We start from the raw sequence: 20,871 nt of genomic DNA, 5'->3' as shown, positions 1-20,871 counted from the left end.
ATCGTACAAATTTTTACGATTTATAAAAATATAAAAAAATTTAAAATTATTTTAGAAAAGGAAATTGAGAGGAAATTGAAATTAAATATGGATTTGAGAGAATTTTGGAAGGAAATTGAGAGAATTTTGGAAGGAAATTGAGAGGAATTGAGAGGAAATATTAGAGAGGATTTGTTTGTGAAAAAATAAAAAGGGGTGGGGGTATTTATAGTTTTTTTTTACCGTTGGGGAGGCAATGGTCAAATTTTTGACCGTTGGGTATTGTTCACGCGCGGGCCGAAATCGCGTCCACGTCAGCGCGAGTTGCTGACGTGGCAGAAAATCGTGTCCTTGAGGGCGCGATTTGTTGCCACGTCAGCAACTCGCGCTGACGTGGACGCGATTTCCTGACGCGTACCCTGACATCGCCCTGACGTGGACGCGATTTCGCGGAAAAATGACCATTCTGGTAAATGATAAAATAATAGGCTCATTTCGTAATTTTTTAAAAAAGGGCTTTTATTGGTAAATTACCCAAAATTAATTATAATTAAATAAATAGTAATTAAATCGGATTGAGGTCAGCGGAATGGAACTTTCTTTGTCCTAGTTGGATTCGAGGCAGGCTAAGCCTTTTGAATGAGTTTAGCCTTCAAACAAATCTACTTCAAAGTCTTCCATAGGACTATTTAAACAAGATTATTCTTTGGAGGCCTAAGAAATCAAGGTTTTAGAGATGATTTCTAAACTCATTAATTGAGTTCTTTTTTTCAAAATAATAATTTTATATATTTATATTATAAATAAAGTGTTTGATTAAATTGATGTCACAAATGTATTACATTATATAAATAACTTAATTTGTTTTAAAATAAAATAAAAATTCTTTTAAAAAATTTTAAACCTAAACACTCAAGAACCAAATATTACAAAATAGACCTAGTAATTGTAATTTACTGTTATTGAGTCACCAAGCTTCAAATAGATGGATTTTTCACAATGTTTAATCTTAATGAGTTAAGTAAGCTCAATTTACTCAAATAATTTCTTTGGTGCCTTATTAGCAGGCCATGACATATGCACATGCTATCCATCTAGTTTAGTTTTGTTAATATGGTTACCCTTGCACTCATTTAATTTAGTAAAACTGCACTTGGGGGAAAATCCCTATTCAATTACACTACTACGTCCTTCTACACGTTCATCTTCCATTCTACGGCATATGAGGTCTAAGCGTCAAGTTATTTCCTACAATTATCCATGAACAACTAAGATATAAATTTGAACTTGCTAGTCATAAAACTGGTAGTGATAATCTTGGTAAAAAGGATAAGAACATTGAGGCAAATAAGCAAATGAAATCTGTTCAAAGAGATTTGCAATGCAAGGGATTGCGAACATCCAGAGGTATGAATTGACAAAAAAAAGTTTACATTTCTAATCATCCAAAAACTAACCAATCAATATTTACCAGATTGACAAAGCAGCGAAGGTTTGGTTCACTCGAGAAAAGAAAAACCATGTCATCTTGATAGATGCAATCATCGTCGGCAAAGCTCTTGGCTTTGCAGAATCGATGAGCATTAACATGGCAGAGAAAAAAAAACTAGTGTCTTTGGTGGGTGGCTTGTACGGTTCAAACAATGACATGAAATCAAGTATTACCGTTTTCATGATTGACACTGAGAGTGTTCCCATTCAAGACCTTCCTATTTTTCACACTAAACTCCAAGAAGTGATAAAATATAATGCACTTAGAGATATCTTCAAATGTTGAGGCAAATGTTGGCATAATTGCAAATTTTAAGGTGAGGTATACCGTTTCATTAGGCATTTGATTGATGCATATGAGTGCAATGGAAGTCATCCGCTCTGTGGTAACAACAAGTTCAAGAAACGACATGCAATAGACACTCTCCATAATTCTCAATTGTTGGAATAAGACTACCTACGAATAACATTTCAACTGTTAATACCAAAAGCATAGAATTGGTTGAGGATGTTGGGAGTGTGTTTTTACTTATAGCACAAATCCCAGGTGATAATATCCATCAAGTAATGGATGCTACCACATATGTGCTGTTATTCAGACTTTCACTGATGAAGAGATTGTTGCCCAAGTCATTGGGGTGGATGAACAAAATGCAGATGAAGGACTGCTACTTGGTCTGACTGTGAAGATTTAACTATTAAGCTCCTGGGTAGCCTAGCTATTGAGGGAGTTTCCTCTTGCTGAAGAAATAGATCGAATTCTTCACCAATATAAGCGTTATATTGCCACTAAGAGAATTTAGTTTCCATTAAAAACTTATTTAAATAATTTGTAAATTTTTATGTTGGCATTTAATTTATTAATAAAATATGAATGGTGTAATAAGGATTGTTAAGTGAAGTTGAGGCATGTCTTGCGAGGAAGTAACAGCGTAACTGATTGTTTGGCAAAAGCGACAATAGGAAAGCTAAACTAAGTAGTTCTTTTCCTAATTCCACCATAGTATATTATACGCGGCTAGAAGAGGATACTCATGATTTCTTATATGAAGGAACTAATAAGAATATAAAGCTGCACTCTTAAGTAATTGTATTTCTTTAGGATTTTATTGTTTACATTCCTGATTTTTAGCGATTTGTTTTCCTTAAGAATAAGTCCACATCTGTTATTTTTAGTAGATTTCTTAGCATGTCTTTTGTATATAAACTCACATCAATCAATGAAAATAAAATAAGTGAAAACATTCCAAAACCAAGTTGTCTCTTCATGGTATCACAGCCACTCTCATACGAGATTTAGGTTTTTTTTTCCCAACAAAAACCTCCTTCACCTCTTCCTCAATTTTTGATCACAGTTCTACTCATGGCCACTGGAAACACTCAAGCTACCCTCCCAAACACTCAAGACCCAAAACATCCTCTCACCTTGGTCACCTTCCACAACTCCATAAAACTTACCTCAAGTAATTATCTCTCCTGGAAAACTCAGATAGAATCCATCCTCATTGGCTATAATCTCTACAAATTTATTGATGGTTCTTATCCATCCCCTCCCACCACCATCATCGACAACAATACATCCTCTCCCAATCCTACATATCAAACGTGGTTAAGGCAGGACAAGCTTTTATTTGGAGCACTTGTCGGCACGATCTCAACTAATCTTGTGCCGCTTATTACCCAATCCACAACATCTCATGATGCTTGGCGTATCCTCGCCAACACCTATGCTCGTCCCTCCCGAGGCCATATCAAACAGCTTAAAGACAACTTGAAGAATATCACCAAAGGGTCAAAATTTGTCACTGACTATATGCAAGCCATCAAAACCAAAGCTGATGAACTTGTTGCTCTTGGCAAGCCCCTTGATCATAAAGATTTAATTGGAAAAGTCTTGGAAGGCCTTGATGACCCCTACCAATCTGTCATTGATGCAGTCAACAGCAGAGATACTCCAATCACCTTTGATGAACTCCATGAAAAGCTCATTCACAAGGAGCTATCCCTGCACACCATCTCACCCTCCCTACCATTACCAGCCTCTGCCCACCTCACCAATACCCGCTCCAACCCATGAACTCCAACTTTTCGTCTATTCAGGCCAATTCTAAATTGGCCATATCAATCAGTTCCTAATCCACCCAATCGACCTACTTCTCAACCTCGCTGACCTTTTCTTGGTAAGTGTCAGTGGTGTCGTGCTCAAGGACATGTTCTTTCTCAGTGTCCTACCTTTCGTAACCAATTTCCCCATGCTTCTCCACCCCCACCACCACCTAGCAATGCTTATCCCATCCATGCACCTCCTCCTTGGCAAGCTCAAGCTCATATTGCTACATCTTCCGTTGCACATGACTCTTGGCTATTGGATAGTAGTGCCACTAATCATATTACAACTGGTCTTCAAAATCTTGCCCTTCACGAACCTTATAGCGGCACTGATGAAATCATGATTGGTGATGGCTCAGGTATTCCTATCACACACACCACCCGTTTTAAGTTTATAATATTTTACATTATGTTATTTTTATATATTATGTAATTTAAAACACATTACAAAAATAAATCTATACTAATATATAATACTACTATAATGTAAATATTAAAATAATATTAAAATGACTACATAAAAAATTTTGAGAAAATAAAAAAAATATAAATTATTAATATTAAATTAATAATATAATTTAAAAAAAATAATATGGGTGGGTCTAAAATGAACTTGAGTTAATATTTTACAAATATGAGCAAATTTGGACAAAAAATTTAGACTTATATTTCAAATCGGACTTGAAAAAATATAAAATTTATTAATATCATACTTGAACGCAATCAAACTTAACATATGAACACCTCTAAACTTTTAATTAAATTCATAAAAACTTTTGTTATCGATGCAACTTATCCAATCAATGGATTGAAATTTAAATATGAAATATTATAAATAAATACGAAAGCTAATGCATGCCTAATAAAAATATAACATTTTTAATAAAATCGACCATACATTTCTTTTCTCAATTTGTTGCCTTTTTCTTTTGTATTATAATCAAATTCAATCCCACATTTATATAGTGATAAATATTATAATTTGTGAATTACAAAGTAATTTTTTAATTTTATGGATAAATCTTAAAAAATAAAATAGAAAAACTCCATCGTACTAAATAAAAAAATCGATATTGATAATAAAATTAATTCGATTTAGGGTGGGTTTAGATGGATGATTGGTTACGGTATATTTAGTTTACTTTTTGTCTCATGCTATAATATCGCTACAATATTTAATTTCACCGCCACTGTTATTTTTACACTAATTACAGATAAATACACCACCCATTTAAACTCATCGTTGTTCAATTTTGATAGTTGAATCACTTTATACAATTATTAATATATATATAAATCGAACCAAGTAAAAGAAAAAAGTGAAGTAGACTAGAAAAGTCATATGTTTAGTCACTTGATACTTGAGTGAAGAAAAATCAAAAGGAAGTATCACATGTTTTTAATATTTACTTTTCTTAGGAACTGAAACTGACATTGGAGAATGAACCCGACCAAAACAACAGCGGTTCTGTTCTTTTGACCAGACAAAGATGGCCTGTTAGGTATATCATTACTGTAGTGTTCCTGGTGGACATTAGTATAGTTTCTTAAGTCGATTAAACTAATAATATGAGCGAGATTCTCTACCACATTTTCAATGGGTTTGGGTGTGAAAAGCCTTAGCCTAGACCCTCAACACCCATGCTCTAAAGCTACGGTGGTCAAAGAAGAAGAACTTCAAGCTGTCCATTATCCAGTACATGTTTGGTCTTTTTCTTTTGGAAGTTCACTCCTTTTTTAACCTCAAAGCTCTAGAGATTGTGAATTGTGTGAGGGAAGAGGAGATACATACATCTCTCTTTCAATTACAGTTGATGGGGTATGGGAGATTTTACTTGCTACCCACCAAGTGTTTAAAAGGTGGGAGCATAAATTGTGATGGTCCCCTTTACCACTCATTATTGGATACACCATAGAAATTGAAAACCAGCTTGGATCATATTTCTCTTTTCAAGTAAAAATGGCCGCATTTGCTACAGCAAAACAGATATTTTCTAAGTCTGCACATATTTCATATTTATTCAACATGTTAGGAAATTTTTAATACTTAAAAGTAATTAATCTACATATTAACTTACATTTATACCTGATTTAAAAAATGATCATAGATTTAATTTTTAATATTAATAAAATTTAATTTACAATTAATTAACTAAGATTTTAATAATTAAATGAGTATCTATCCTAAACTATACATATCCATTGGAAACGTGTCTACCTTACCTTCTTATATAAATTAAAAACAGGATTGTGGGAAGCTTAACTATATTGAGGCAAGAAAGAGATGTGGTTACGATGTTATAACATTCACATACATCAATTCAAGCTAGCTACGTTAATGTTGAAAAATTGGGGTACATAAAAAAATCACTTGAAATAGAAGCTGTTAGAAATGAGAATCGGTCGTAAGAAGGAAGGAGGCAACCATTTTTCTTTTTACGTTTTTTACACTAATTCTTTAAACCATTAATTTTATCTTAATATTTTTTAACTTTTCAATCTATATAGAAAAAGTAATTTTCTCAAGTTATCATATTTATGGAAAAAGATTAGATTTTAAAGAAAGTAAATATTGAAATCACTTTCTAATTAATTAAATTCCACGAAAAGTGATCACTTTCCGTCATACCGAGTTAATTAATATTGTAATCTAGTAAATATTATCAATTAAGGATTAAACTGTGAATTTAAAAAAATTTATCTAAGATACATATTACATGTTATATAAGAAGGATTCACTTATAATACTATAAAATTACTTAGTTTTACACACGAGTAATAATTTAACAATTTGACAGTTGAATTTATCAATATAGTTATATTTATTATGCATGTAAAGTTTTAAATTGATTTGGTATTTTTATCACCTCAATTAAGAAAATTATCTTTTATCACTACATTTAAGTATATCTCTAGTGCCATGTATATTTGTTTTTAGTGGTTTGAAAGTACACAATCACCATTTTTGGGGTTAGATTGTTGTTGAAGTAAGAACTCCCTTCTATTTTGTGTTATTTGGCTTTATGGAGGGATCGCATTTTTCTCTCTCAAAGCTTCCATTTGATTCTCTAAAAGAGTAGCCTGTTATTGAGGATGAATCATCTAAGGACGATATTCCTCATGATTTTGGATAGTTTGCACTTCTAGAGTAAGGTAAGGATGAATCCCGGACGGAGGTGGGAATGGCTACTGATTATGATATAAAGTGTAACATTTGGTTGGCCAGTAATTTAGATAAATTAGTTGCTACTGGCCATAAGGATCATATGGTTGATTTGCAAGCAGCTTAATGGAGAGGTTTTGCTGAATTTGAGTGTTATGGGGATGACGGTTCTGACTCTAATCTTCTTGTTCTCAGCTTGCAAGGGTATCTGGGTTGGCTTGAGCCATACTCAATCTTCACTAATTGTACCAATTGTTGATATAAAAAATGAGAGTGATGGTTGATGATGGTTCATAAGGTGATTGTGTGAAAAGCAGTAGAAATTGGTAAAGGAAAAAAAGTTGAGAAATTGATTAAACAAAGTAACAATTAGTATATTCGTATCGACCTTGCTCGATGGGTTCTAAAGCTATACTTATGGGCTATTTGAGTGAATTATCCCGTTAAGATATAGTTTGATGAGTCATGTTGAATTTCGAATATGTATTTTTAATGGCTAAGAAGAGTCTTATGTTCATAAATTGGCTTAAATAGATCATTATGGAACATGATAAGGTCTACACGTAATGTAAGTGAATGGGGAAGTGTCATTAGAAGTAGGGCGTCTTTGGACAAAGTTGCTTCCCGCAACCAATTTGATAAGTTATTCTTTAATCAAAATGATTGACTTAATAAAATTTTGTTCAAGTGAGGTGTACTCATATAATATATATATTATTTAGCGACGTGAGATTTATATCTCATTCACATGTGAAATTGAAAAATACAAAATGAAAGAGAATATATGCAGGAGACGATTGTTCATCCTCACAGAAAAATTGAGCAAGAGAGGAATATTTGCACATTTTTTAAATAAAAGTTAAGGAAGATGTTAAGTAAAAATAATACGTGTTCATTTGTTATTCGTCTGGCTACCATCTATAAATCAGCCTCAATTATATAATTAAAATGAATGGGGGGAGAGATATATCCAGGGGAAAACTATCTGAAACTTCCCCCGAAGTTGGTACAGATAAAATATAGGAATAGGAACACGTAGAATATGCATTCAAGGCTTAAATAAGACGTCCATGCGCATTGTTTGACCAACTTTTTAAGATCTTCTTTCGTTTTCCAGTCCATTTCTGGCTGTATGATTGCATCACTTACCAGCTCCTCACTCTCACTATTTCTGAATCCTTGACCGCCCCCAAACATCAAACCAAGCTTTGCCATTCTCTTTCCAAGCACCATTATCGATTCCCAATTTTGTTTCTTTATATATATATATTTGGATATTGTAGTTTTGAGTTCTTCTGCGAACTAGAGTAAATGTGAATAAATATTACGTGTATTAATTATTTGAGGTTAAATTAACTGTTGGAAAAAACGTTTTTCTCAAAAAAATAATTTATTTCCCTAAATTTAAAAGAAAATCAACCTATTTTACCAATGAATATATTTTTTTGACATATTTTACTAATTTAACCATTATTTGAATAGGAATTTGGATTTAAATACACAAATTTATAAATTTGGGTATCTAAGAAAGATTGAAATGGAATTTTGATATTGGATGAATAATAATAAATCCAATTAATTTATGAATAATAAATTTACAGATATAAAAAAACAGTAAAATTCCAATCATCTGCCATTTCTAATAATAAATAGTATATTAGCATTAATTTAGAGTTAGAACTGGAAAATCGAAGATTTGTTTCACACTGGAGAAGTGATGATATTTGGACACGTTTTTGATAAATTGTGAAATGGTTGAAAAGTCCAAGACTTGTGTGTGTGTTTTTTTTCACAGCTTTTGAAAGTGGGGCTCCATCTATCTCTCTATATACCGTTATTTCAACACGTTTAATGAAATGACTTCAATCCTACACTATCTCAATAATTAAATAAGTAAATGCCCTCATTAAATTATCAATTATCATTAAATTAAATTACAATGTTAATCAATGAATTTCTTTTTTGGTAATTCAATTATAAAAAATCACAAAATAATTATTTAATTATTCAACTTTTTCTGTTTAGTCACCTGCTATTAAATTATCAACGGAACACTTAATAAGAATACATTTTAAATTACATAATTGATGCTCTATTTTATACTATTTTATTTTATTGTTCCCTAAGTTTAGTTATATTTGATGCAACAGAGCAGATTCTCTAAGATTTACTTTTTATATAAAACCCATGGCCATCAATTGCAAAGGGAAAGGGAAAAATATACTTTTAATGGTATCAGTGCACGTATCTCATACGAGTTTAGGTTTCTGGTCCTTACACTTGCCTGTTTAAAAAAAAAAAATCTTCTTTTAACCACTTCTTCTTGAATATCCGATCAACTCTTATCTAATGGTAATTGGAAATACTCAGGCTATCTTCTCAAACATTCACAAGCCAAACAATCCTCTAACCTTGGCCACCATCCACAACTCTATTGAACTTACCTCCACCAATTATCTCTCTTGGAAAATCCAGATCGAATCCATCCTCATAGGTTATGATTGCACAAATTTATTGACGATTCGCATCTCTCTCCGCCTGCCACCATCACCGTTAGCATCGCAATTTCCCCCAATCTTGTATATCAAACATGGCTGAGACAAGACAAACTTCTGTTTGGAGCACTGGTGGGCACAATTTCACCCAACCTTGTGCCACGCATTACTCAATCAAAAACATCTCATGACGTGGCAAACCCTCGCCAACACTTATGCTTGACCTTCTTATGGACATATCAAACAAATCAAAAACAACTTGAAAAACATCTCCAAATGATCACAATCTGTCACTGACTATATGCAAGCCATAAAGACCAAAGCAGACAAACTTGTCACCCTTGGGAAACCACTTGATCATGAAAACTTAATAGTAACTTAGCAACTTTGCTCTTTAACATTAACTTAGCAACTTTTAAAATTGGAATAATAGTAACTTTAACCTTCAACATTTATACATTGTGTAATTTGGTTTTATTTGCAATTTTACTTTTCATTGTGACATTGAGGGTTAAATTTAAAACAATGTGAAAAGATGAAAATTACTGTATTGATCTTTTGTGCGTTTTCATTTTTGGTATATTTTCAATCATATTTAGCTGACTATGTTTTTTTTAGCTTTTAAGTGAAAAGGTCACAAAGAAAAACAAAATTACAAAAAAGATCAAACTACATGATGTGTAAATGTTAAGGGTTAATTTCTTTAGAATCAAAACTAATTGACATAATGTATAATGTTAAGGTTAAAGTTGCTATCATGCCAATTTTAAAAGTTGTTGCATCATCCTTTTTTTAGTCATTTAATGGCATTGGTCGGTGACCAAAAATGATAAAATCAAATAGCTGGATGATCGTTTTGTAACTTTTCTTAATTAGGTGATCAAAAAAGGAACTTACCAATAACTGGGTGGCTACAAGTGTAGTTTACCCTAAGAATTATTAACGGTAAAAGCCAAGGTTATTAAAATATTAGTAAATTTATGTTTCAATCGTCCAACTTCAAAAAGTTACAAAATGGTCACTAAACTATTTGAAAGTTTTCGTTTAAGTCATTAGGCTGTTAAAAAATAATTTTTAAAAAACAAAATTCCTATTACTTTTTAGTTAAAAAAAATTTTATATTTTGAAAATCATATATTCAATTAAGTAAATATTATAATAGTATAATTTTTCATTTTAAATATTTCTTGCTTAAAATATTTTTTTAAAAAATAAAACACTTAGCATTAGTGTGTAAAAAATGTTTGAAATTGTATAATTAAACACATATTTGTCACTTAAAAAGTAAAATGTTAATTATTAATTAATTTGAATAAAATTATTTTACCTATAGTTTATATCTTATTAGCATAATTTTAATTTTTACATATACTATAAGATTGACCTATGTTTAGAAATTATGTATATATATATCTCATATACATATAATAATTTAAGATATTACTTTTATCAAATAAAATATTAAATCACAAAATATATATAAAAATTAAAAAATGATTTAAATTTATTTATGATATAATCATAAAATTATAAAAATAAATTTTTATATATTTGTGTTTATAGTGCACAGTCTGAGAAAACTAGTTTATTAATTATATTTAACTTTTAATTCAAAAAGATCTAACAATAATATTAAAATTATTAAATAAAAAGATTCAAAATGAGATTTACTGTTATTAAATTCATTTTTGGGGTAGAATAAGGAGTAAAAAGTAATTCTACCATTATATCAAATTAAAAACTTACAATTTCTGGAGGATGGGAATTGGGAGATTGTTGGTCTACCTACCAAACAAAACTTGAATTAATTGTCTTAAAAGTTGTTATTTAAGAAATTTGTATAAAGATTTAGTGCAAGACATTATTTTCTTTTGAAGTTACCAATACATAGGTTTATAATTAAAATTAATTAGTTTAAAACACCATAAAAAAGTATAAAATACATCCAAACCATATAATAAAACCTCATATAGGATCATAATTGAGCTACTAAAAACAGCTTAGTTAGGTGAGGGAAATAAACACACAGAAGAGGAAAATCTCACTGCATTTTTCTTATTTTGGAGTTAACTATAAATCTCTATTTTTTCTTTTATTATTTGAATTTAACGATTAAAATTTCATTAAATCAAATTATTAAGTTCTTGAGATTAACATTTTCTAATATATAAAGACTTGAGAGACTGAAAGCACAATTAGACCAATGTAGTGTCGTTATTTGGTCATAACATAAAATAATAAAATAAAAGCGCTTTTGACTATGGGCATGGCCTTGGCAGGCAGCACCTACACCACCATCTCCTTCTTACCTTCTTCCTACCTTGTTTCCTCTCTCATTGCCATTATCTTTGTTTTGGGGGCTTTTAATCATTTACCCTTTTACTATTTATTTATTTTCTTCTCTCTTCTTTTCCTATGGGATTCTATCTCTACAACTCATTCCTTTAGCATACCTTCTTCTTCTTCTTCTTCTTCTTTGTTAACAACATCATGGGAGCCTGTCTCTCCACCACCAAAGTTATTGGCTCAAGCAGCAACGCCGCCGCCCACCACCGCAAACATCAACCCTCTGCCACCACTGTAACGGTCAATGAGAAGAAAGAGTCTCGAAAGCCAAATAATCAACAGGGTCAGCGGCAGCAGGTGAGGAGTTCTCAGCCTTTAAAGGTCAAAGGGAAGCCAAGTTCGACCAGACAAACCGGGATCATACCCTGCGGGAAGCGTACTGATTTTGGGTATCATAAAGATTTTGATCAGCGATACACCATTGGGAAATTGTTGGGACATGGACAATTTGGTTACACCTATGTTGCCATCGACAAGGCAAATGGGGATCGTGTTGCTGTTAAGAAAATTGATAAAAATAAGGTATTCTTTTTTAATGTTTTTGTCATCCTTTGCTTGTTTCTGCTTCTGGCTTCTTGGGATTATTTTGATTCACTTTTTCCTTTTGGCTATATCCGTAGTCTATTATATTCAAGGTGGGATTTTTTTTTCTTCTACTTTGGGTTCCTTAATGGTTATGGGAGTGTTTCCCTTCTCTGATTTGTAACCCAGTGTGGAGAGTTTGTTCTTTTCCCCTTCTGATTGGTCTCAATTAGAAACACCATCGACTTGAGTGTGGTAAAATTAGGTGGGTTATCTGCAATAACCTCGTCGAGCTATGAGGATTTTGAATCCTTTCTTCTTCGGCTTGATAATCTTATTACTGTTTTAAGATCTTGGTATGACAATCTTGTAATAGCCATCTTGTTATAGCAAGTTTACAGCAATTGATTTAACTGTCATGATAGTTGAGCTAAAAGACAGTAGTTGCATCTGAAATCTAATATATCTTGCTGTTTGAACTGACAGTGTATTCAATAGAAGCATCGTAGAGATATTGAATGGAAGATGATGTATTTTTCACTCAATTAACTACTCAAAATTTGGTAGTTCTAATATCTCTTTTGCTTTTTCTTATGTGGTGGGGTGCAGATGGTTCTTCCAATGGCTGTTGAGGATGTCAAGCGAGAGGTTAAAATATTGGAAGCCTTGAAAGGGCATGAGAATGTGGTTCAGTTTTATAATGCGTTTGAGGATGATTCTTATGTATACATTGTTATGGAGTAAGTTTTATGAATATCGTCTTCTTCTATAGCTGTTCTTTGAGTTCTCATTTTCTCTAATCATGTAATTTTCTTGTCTTCTGATGTTTACTTTTGGAAAAAAAGTAATTTTTTTTTCCTTAGCTGGTGACACATCTTTGACCTTGGTTATGTGCTTTTGTATCAATCCTTCTATGTCTTTATTATATCACATTGTCGGTGGTGTTTGATGCTAGGTTATGTGAGGGTGGAGAGTTGCTGGACCGGATATTGGCTAAGTAAGGATGCTTAATTAATCTTGGGACATTTTTTTTTACTGTATTTACGGTCCAAATATAATAATTAGTACTTATCTTGATGGTTTCAATAGTGTCACAACCCGTAGTAATATGTTCTTACCATTTTCTATCAGAAAAGACAGTCGTTATAGTGAAAAAGACGCAGCAGTTGTTGTACGGCAGATGCTCAAGGTTGCCGCTGAGTGTCATTTGCATGGCTTGGTGCATCGTGACATGAAACCTGAGGTTGCTGAACTACAATAACATGGCTTACATGTAAAATTTCTTTAGAAAGTCTTACCACTTGCTTATTGTTCTCTCAATGTTTCTTTACTGTAGAATTTCCTATTTAAGTCAACCAGAGAGGACTCACTGCTTAAGGCTACGGATTTTGGCTTGTCAGACTTTATCAGACCCGGTAAGTAGCATTTGCTTTGTGTAGAGATCTTGCCATTGCTCATGAAATAACTATGTATTAAAAAAAACCAACATCCATCTACTGTGTTATTTAATTTTTCCTACTCTAGCTGTTACATTCATTTCAACTTTTTAATATTAGAATCTATCAAGCACGGACACACCATGTCCCCTGCATATCGATTTGTGCCTGTTTTTGACATGGACAGGATGGAACATGTATCCAATATTTGGTCTTAACATATTTAACATCCAATATTTAAGGCTATGCAGCCTATTTACCAAGATATTTGCAATGTAATTTAACTATTCCAATAATTTATTTATGTAATATAAAATGTTATATACTGATTATATATTTTTTTAAAAACTTTTAGTAGTAAAATATAATGTAAATAATTTTCATATCTTGCTGCATCATGTCCTTGTTTTTTTTTAAATTTGCGGTATCACTGTGTCCATATTGTGTTGTACCCTGTGCCATGTCCGTGCTTCCTAGTTTATACTCATGCTACAAATATCCAACCCATGCAATCCTTAACCATGACTGACTAAATGCAGGGAAGAGGTTTCATGATATTGTAGGCAGTGCCTACTATGTTGCTCCTGAGGTGTTAAAGAGAAGGTCAGGGCCTGAATCAGATGTCTGGAGTATTGGTGTAATTACCTACATTTTGCTTTGTGGCAAGCGGCCCTTTTGGGATAAGACCGAGGATGGCATATTTAAGGAGGTGTAGTACTTTTCCAAATCATGGATCTTGATTTATCTTTTTCATTGAATTTTATGGGTTTCATTCATTCACTCATTTATTATTATCACATGTAGATAGAAAATTACTTTTGCACTATGTTTGTTTCTGCACTAGAGGCATTTCAATGGACTGATTGATGCACTTCATTATCCTTTATGCACTTGTTATGCATGTGTCTACGAGGAAAAAATATGGAAATTTTGTTTATCTTCCAAGTTACTTTAGCTGTCTTTTGTTTGCTCTGAATAATTATGATTTTTCCTATGAAATCCACTGATAATCTGGGTCAATGATTTTTTTTTCTTCTGGCTTTATTGATTTATTTAATGTTAATATTTTCTGGAGAATTCATGTGCAAAATGTCCATGAACTCAGGTTTTGAAGAAGAAGCCTGATTTTCGTCGTAAGCCATGGCCAACAATTAGCAATGGTGCTAAAGATTTTGTGAAGAAGTTATTGGTGAAGGATCCCCATGCCAGACTGACAGCTGCTCAGGCCCTATGTATGTGTTTGTATCTCTCTTCATAAATTATTGCTTTTAACACTAAGGAATTGGATGGAAAGTTTGCTATTATTTCTAGAATATCTGATTGTTTTTAGCTTCTCCAGCACACCGGTGGGTTAGAGAAGGAGGAAATGCGTCTGATATTCCTGTTGATATTTCTGTCCTTAACAACCTGCGACAATTTGTGAAGTATAGTCGATTGAAGCAATTTGCTCTGAGGGTAATCTAGTTTGTCTTCCTGAAATATTAGTGGATTGTTCATGGTCACAAACGACTGTTATTCCCTCCATTTTTCATCATGTTAAATATAATTATTATTACTGTATAGGCATTAGCTAGCACACTTAATGAAGAAGAGATAGCTGATCTTCGGGATCAGTTTGATGCAATTGATGTGGATAAGAATGGTTCTATTAGTCTTGAAGAGATGAGACAGGTAAGCATTTCTCTCACATGTAGCATCTTTTAGGTTGCACCGAGCTTCTTTGTATTCGTCCTGATAAAAATGGTTGCTGTGCAGGCCCTCGCTAAAGATCTTCCTTGGAAGATGAAGGAACCACGTGTCCTTGAGATTCTTCAAGCGGTGAGTACAGGTTTCATGTTTTTCGTCCGGAAGTAACTTTTTGTTTTCCTCTTTCTTTCGTAATTAGTTTTTCTTTCCGGTGGTTTTGATTGTTGTGGAGATGTTTATTTCCTCTGATCTCAGATTGATAGCAACACAGATGGGCTTGTTGATTTCAAGGAGTTTGTTGCAGCAGCTCTACATGTGAATCAAATGGAAGAACATGATTCTGATAAATGGCAGATGCTTTCGCAAGCTGCTTTTGAGAAATTTGATGTAGATAGAGATGGGTTTATAACTCCAGAGGAACTTAGAATGGTAAGTGTTGTTTTTGGTGATATTTTTCTTCTAAAAACAAAGGAAAAAGTGTTTATCCCTGCAAAATTGAATGCATGTGTTTGTGGAGTGCCCTTGTGTTGTGTCCCGAGAGGCCAATGTAATTGCTTGCAATGTCAACCTTTTTAATGAAGAATGTTACTAGTGTAATAAATTATGTTCTCTTATTCACATTGTTCAATCGTGTTTGCAGCACACGGGCTTAAGAGGTTCCATTGACCCTTTGCTTGAGGAGGCTGACATTGATAAAGATGGAAAAATAAGCCTTTCAGAATTCCGCCGACTTCTACGAACTGCAAGCATCAGTTCACGGAATGTACCTTGTTCATCTGATCAGCGGAATTCTCGGAAGTTATAGGTTATAATAGAAGTTTACGAGGGTTGATCAGTGGAGAGACAAAAAGAGAGCAAGGAGAATATAGAGGATTTTCCCAGATTTTGTGCTTGCTTGTATCCGTACCAGATCCCAAGCGTGACTCCATATACCTGTCTTCATCAGCATGCTAGAGAAGGTTTTTAAACTCGAGTTTTGTTGGATGGAATCTGCAAGGTGTTGATAATAAGAGTTGATGTTGGTAGTGGTAGCGAGATAGCTGCAGGTATATGGTCATACTGTGTATATTTCTTTAGTTGGGTAGTTGTTTGAACCCTCCCAATTTGTAACATGCGACTCCTGTCATTTATCAATGAATATATGCTGCACCCGAAATTCGCTCATCCGTTTTGCCCCTCCAAATGGTATCATATTTTAACCGCGCCAGCCACTAATTGCATGTCCAACTGTGATATTATTGTGGTTGGCATTCACGAGGGCAGAGTCTCTTTCTTTATTAGGTGTGAAGTCCATTCAATGCAGGGCTATCTACCTGGTTGGGAAGTGAGGCTTAACTGCTTAAAAAGGCAATGGTAATAACTACTATGAAAAATTATTAAAATAGTCACTTTTGTTTGACTCAAGTTATATTTTAATCACTTATATTTGAAATGTTACATTTTAGTTACTTATGTTATCATTTTGTTACAAAAGACGTTAAAATCTATTATCTCCCGAACGACAATTCGGCGTAATAGTTAAAATGAATTTTAAATGCTAACGTGGATGTTCAGTCAAGTAAATTAATTTATTTTTTAATTAAATAAATTTAATAAATTGAATTTTCTAAATTAATTAAAAGAAATTTTTAATTTGGTTTCTTAAAATAATCAAAATTAATGGATCAGATTAATCTTTGAATTGAAAAAAAAAAGAATCTTTGGTCTCTTTTTTTTAATTTTTGTCTCCATTTTAATTGATCCATTTTTCATAGTCATTTTTGTCCTAGACAATTAGGTTGCCATTTAAAACTCATTTTAATTGTTACGTCAGATTGTCGTTTGAGAGGTAATAGATTTTTAACGGCGGAATGACCATTTCATAACAAAACTATAACGTAAGTGACTAAGAGTGGGTTTGGATGGGTGATTAGATGCGGTGCAGTGCGTTTAGCTTACTTTTTATATCACGCTACAGTATCTAATCTCACCGCTACCGCTATTTTTACACTAACCGCAGCTACAGTATCAATCAACTTGGTTGTTCTCATCCAATAGAAGCAAAGCAAAGCAAAGGGTTGGTTGGTTATGACCGCTATCTGGTAAAGTCTAGTCAACTTGTCGCATATTGGTGGCTGCTAGGCTAGTGGCCTGTCATTTTATTGCAATAATTGCAGTGGGGGAAGACTGGAACTTTGAAAAGTTGGGAGTCATCACCCACAATGACAAGTGGGGGCCCTTGTTAGGGGATCTGCTTTTGCCTAGCTTTTTTTTTTTTTTTTTGAAAGGGGGGGTAAATGTTAAAAATTGAGAGAAAGGGATAACAACAATAACAGTTGATTGAATGAACAGGACAAAAAAGAAAGTTCCTTTCTAGATAGCATTATAACATATCCTGATCATCGCATCAATTCTAAATGAGCAGGATAGAATGATATTAACAATAGAAAATTTGCAATTCAGAAATACCTAGATGATGAAATCATCCAGGTCTGCCTCAACATCATTGATAGTTTCAGACAAGCATCTTCTAGACCCTCCTAATGCCAAAGAATCTGGCAGTAAGCAGAAAATGCACCCTTGTTTACGTACTTCTTTCGGCACTACCCTTGTCGAACTTAACACAGAATATCAGGAATTTGAAAAATTGTTCATTTGTTGGACTTTGAAACTTCATCCAGATTTTTAGAGGCACTATCGTGAGGACCTTGAGATCGGCTTGAAGAGATACCGTTCACCATACTTCTCTCCTCAGTTTGCTTGCCTTTTGTTTCTCCAGCAGACAAACCCTGCATATGACATTTGGTTATATTTAGCATCACAGACATTACAACCAGGGATATAGATTGATAAAATATACCTGATTTGTTGATGAACCAGGTATCTTCAGCTCAAGTTCGGTCACCACATCGTTAGAACCATCACAACTATCTCTGTTACTTCCTCCTTGGTCATCCATTGGTTTGCTTCTGCAATCCCTTTGGAAAGAAAGGTGTGAAGACGATGTAGGTTGTGATGATGGTTGTTCCATTGAATATGGTATGTAGGTTGAGCAGGGATTGGCAACAGCACCTGGACCATGATTTAGAAAATATGGATACGGTTGCAGTGAGGGGTGCATTGCAATTGGACCCGTAGGGACATGCAGAGGAGCTGGATATGAATAAGGGGGAGCCACAACAACTGAAGATTCAATACCGGTCCATGGGAACATGACACTAAGTCTTTGCTGATATTGAATGTTTAGGTTTTCGATATCAGCTTTTAAAGAAGCCTTTTCCTCTCTGAGCTCATTCTTCTCCTGACTCAGCTGGTTGGAACAAAAATGCAAGTGAGAAAGCAACTAAAAGTACCATAATCTAAAGGTTTTAATACTAAGAGAATGTCACCTCACGTGATTCCTCAGTAAGTGATGAACACTCAGCCCTTAGTCTGTTGACTTCGACAGTTAAATCCTTAAGCATTTGGGTTGTATCCACAAGTATAGTTACTTTATCATTCTTAGGTCTATCTGGGTCTACATTTCAAATCGTGAATTTTCAGAAATCAAGAACTTAACTTTTAACAAAAAGTGCATTCAGGGAAGAATTAACAGTAATCATGCCTAAGAGAAGTGCTGTAGAGGTAGGGACAAAAGGAACCGAGTATAACTGTCGATACAACTTCAATGAAAGAAAGAACAAAGTAGACATGGATACCGATCAGACGAAATGAGTTAATCACTGCAATCAAGCTCCTAACAAGTATAGTTACTTCCTGAATTGCTTTTGTTCGATGTTCCAAGCAATATTTGAATGTTTTAGTCTTCTATATGCATCGGTAACTATGCATCCTAAACACGAAAAGATTACAAGACGTTTTATCAGCAGCTTTTAAGTGAGCCAAGTTTAGTAGGCATTCAAAGTTTTCCAACTGCTTATCATCAAAGCAGCAGCATCTAGCAGATGAATGAACGAGATGGGCGCAACCGTAACAACCGACAATGGCATCGAACTTGAAATTAGATAGTTCAAATTGTTACTACACTAAAGACCCCATTAGCTAGTGGAAAAGGATGAGTTATCCTAGTAACACAGGGTAAATTCATAGTCACCTAAAACAAGTAATGAATGGGCATAAATTTACCTAGCGTGTTACCCAACTCAACAAACTGCTCATTCAGCTTGTCCCTCCTCAATTTTTCACGGTCCGCCTTCTGAACTTTCCTTGCAGCTATTGGATCATTAGCTTCCATCTCCTGCCTTTGTCTGCCAAATTATAGAAACAATGAATGTCCATCACAACCACCAAAATAACACGATGATTCACCAACACTAAATAAGTACCGCAATTAAACTGTGAAATAAGCAAGAAATAAAACGAGAAATTTAACACGACGAAGAGAACAAAAACCTGGGTTCAGGGTTTGAGGGGTCCAAATCTGCTGCCGCTGGCTTAGAGAAATCGTTAGGCTTCCATTGATGATCCATTGCTGATTTTTTCCCCTTAGTATGAAGCTGGCATTTAAAGTTATAAATCAAGCTGATGATCCAAAACTTTTATGTGTGTTTTGCCTTTGATTGGGTGAATTCTGAGAGGGAAAATCGTAAATGGGGGAAAGAAGAGGAAACTCAAACCACAACAGCACTAACTTGTGTTCACCACGAGCCCAAACCTGTTTGTGGGACCTGTCGGATTTAATTAACTTCACTAAAAAGGCGGTTTTTTCAAGTGGGTTGTAGACCACCGTAAATTTCGTAGGATTGCGTTGACTTTTAATTTAATTGGATGCAAATGTTATATATATAATAATCCATAAAGTATCATTTAATTAATTTTTATATATATTTTAAATATTGATTAGAATTTGGTTTAGTTTTTTTGATTTCACAAACAGCTCTAAAATATTATCATATGTGTTCTGAGTGAGTAAGTTTAGCTCCACTATTTTTTTTCCTTTAAATCAAAATTCAATCAAGTAGAGTCTTCAGTCAAATTATTTTATTTGCAGTGAAAAGGTTATTAGTTAGTTTATCAGAATTAAAGTCAAAGTGTGACAAAAATTGGAATTGTTAAAAAAATAAATTATGTAGAAAATTATTATTATTCAATATTACTAATGAGTAAACCTTTAGCAGCAAGATAAAAAGTGAATTTTTGCTTATGTGGAATGAAATTTGAATTTGGAGATACAAATAAAAAGAATTTTATATTCCTCTCTTTGTATATATAATTTAAATAGAATAGAAATATAGAGTTTTGCATTTTTTTATCTCCCAAAAATTCTATTTTTACTTAGAATCCTTGTTCTTGGATCGGATTCTAATAATTTTTTTTATTATTTTAATATACTCTTATATGGCACTTGTCAACTCCCTAACACTGTTTATAGTCTAGAAATTTCACTGGCAATGTAACAAATATCATTCCTTCAAATATTAACTAGAAATATCATCACACGCTATGCATGTGGAAACCACAAATTTAAAACACATCTTTAAAAATAACATACAATAAATAATGAAACATATGATTTGAAACTAATTAATCATAATAACATATGAAATATGTATGACATTAAAATAAAAATTAGATTAAATTGAGTAAAATAAAATTTAAATACATAAATACATGAGACAAATAATACTAAACGCTCTACAATTATTTATCATGCTTTTATCATCAA

At 33.2% G+C, this 20,871-nt stretch overlaps 2 protein-coding genes across 3 annotated transcripts; one reads left to right on the top strand and one right to left on the bottom strand.

Moving 5' to 3' along the window:
- The first annotated feature begins 11,502 nt into the window (after positions 1-11,502).
- Positions 11,503-16,391, top strand: LOC107912811 (calcium-dependent protein kinase 28). Its single transcript, XM_016841150.2, has 12 exons — positions 11,503-12,105; positions 12,715-12,845; positions 13,061-13,102; positions 13,237-13,348; positions 13,442-13,520; positions 14,081-14,250; positions 14,647-14,773; positions 14,881-14,996; positions 15,105-15,212; positions 15,297-15,359; positions 15,483-15,656; positions 15,868-16,391. Exons 1-12 carry the CDS (start codon positions 11,728-11,730, stop codon positions 16,030-16,032), a joined length of 1,665 nt encoding a protein of 554 aa, XP_016696639.1. The 5' UTR covers positions 11,503-11,727; the 3' UTR covers positions 16,033-16,391.
- A 1,171-nt stretch (positions 16,392-17,562) lies between these two features.
- On the bottom strand, positions 17,563-19,868 carry LOC107912812 (transcription factor bHLH121). 2 transcript variants are annotated; one of them, XM_016841151.2, is made up of 5 exons: positions 19,599-19,868; positions 19,332-19,453; positions 18,596-18,723; positions 18,067-18,516; positions 17,563-17,995 (listed from the first exon to the last, which is right to left on the bottom strand). In XM_016841151.2, exons 1-5 carry the CDS (start codon positions 19,673-19,675, stop codon positions 17,858-17,860), a joined length of 915 nt encoding a protein of 304 aa, XP_016696640.1. In that variant the 5' UTR covers positions 19,676-19,868; the 3' UTR covers positions 17,563-17,857. The 2 variants fall into 2 exon arrangements, with proteins under 2 accessions (XP_016696640.1, XP_040962394.1); XM_041106460.1 differs by lacking the exons at positions 19,332-19,453; positions 19,599-19,868 and adding an exon at positions 18,811-19,301.
- Positions 19,869-20,871: the final 1,003 nt, after the last annotated feature.

This window comes from Gossypium hirsutum, chromosome D11 (assembly GCF_007990345.1).
Source record: "Gossypium hirsutum isolate 1008001.06 chromosome D11, Gossypium_hirsutum_v2.1, whole genome shotgun sequence".
Classification (NCBI taxonomy): Eukaryota; Viridiplantae; Streptophyta; class Magnoliopsida; order Malvales; family Malvaceae; genus Gossypium; species Gossypium hirsutum.
The sequence above is the reverse complement of the archived record's forward strand: the minus strand, read 5'-3'. Positions and strand labels throughout refer to the sequence as shown.

Bases quoted from the DNA above. Each gene is read 5' to 3' on its own strand.
- LOC107912811 (XM_016841150.2), top strand. From the start codon at position 11,728: ATGGGAGCCTGTCTCTCCACCACCAAAGTTATTGGCTCAAGCAGCAAC. The intron at 12,846-13,060 runs GTAAGTTTTATG...GTTTGATGCTAG, and splicing joins TATGTATACATTGTTATGGA to GTTATGTGAGGGTGGAGAGT. The intron at 14,997-15,104 runs GTAATCTAGTTT...ATTACTGTATAG, and splicing joins TGAAGCAATTTGCTCTGAGG to GCATTAGCTAGCACACTTAA.
- LOC107912812 (XM_016841151.2), bottom strand. From the start codon at position 19,675: ATGGATCATCAATGGAAGCCTAACGATTTCTCTAAGCCAGCGGCAGCA. The intron at 18,724-19,331 runs GTAAATTTATGC...TTTGAAATGTAG, and splicing joins TGAGTTGGGTAACACGCTAG to ACCCAGATAGACCTAAGAAT. The intron at 18,517-18,595 runs GTGACATTCTCT...TGTTCCAACCAG, and splicing joins TTACTGAGGAATCACGTGAG to CTGAGTCAGGAGAAGAATGA.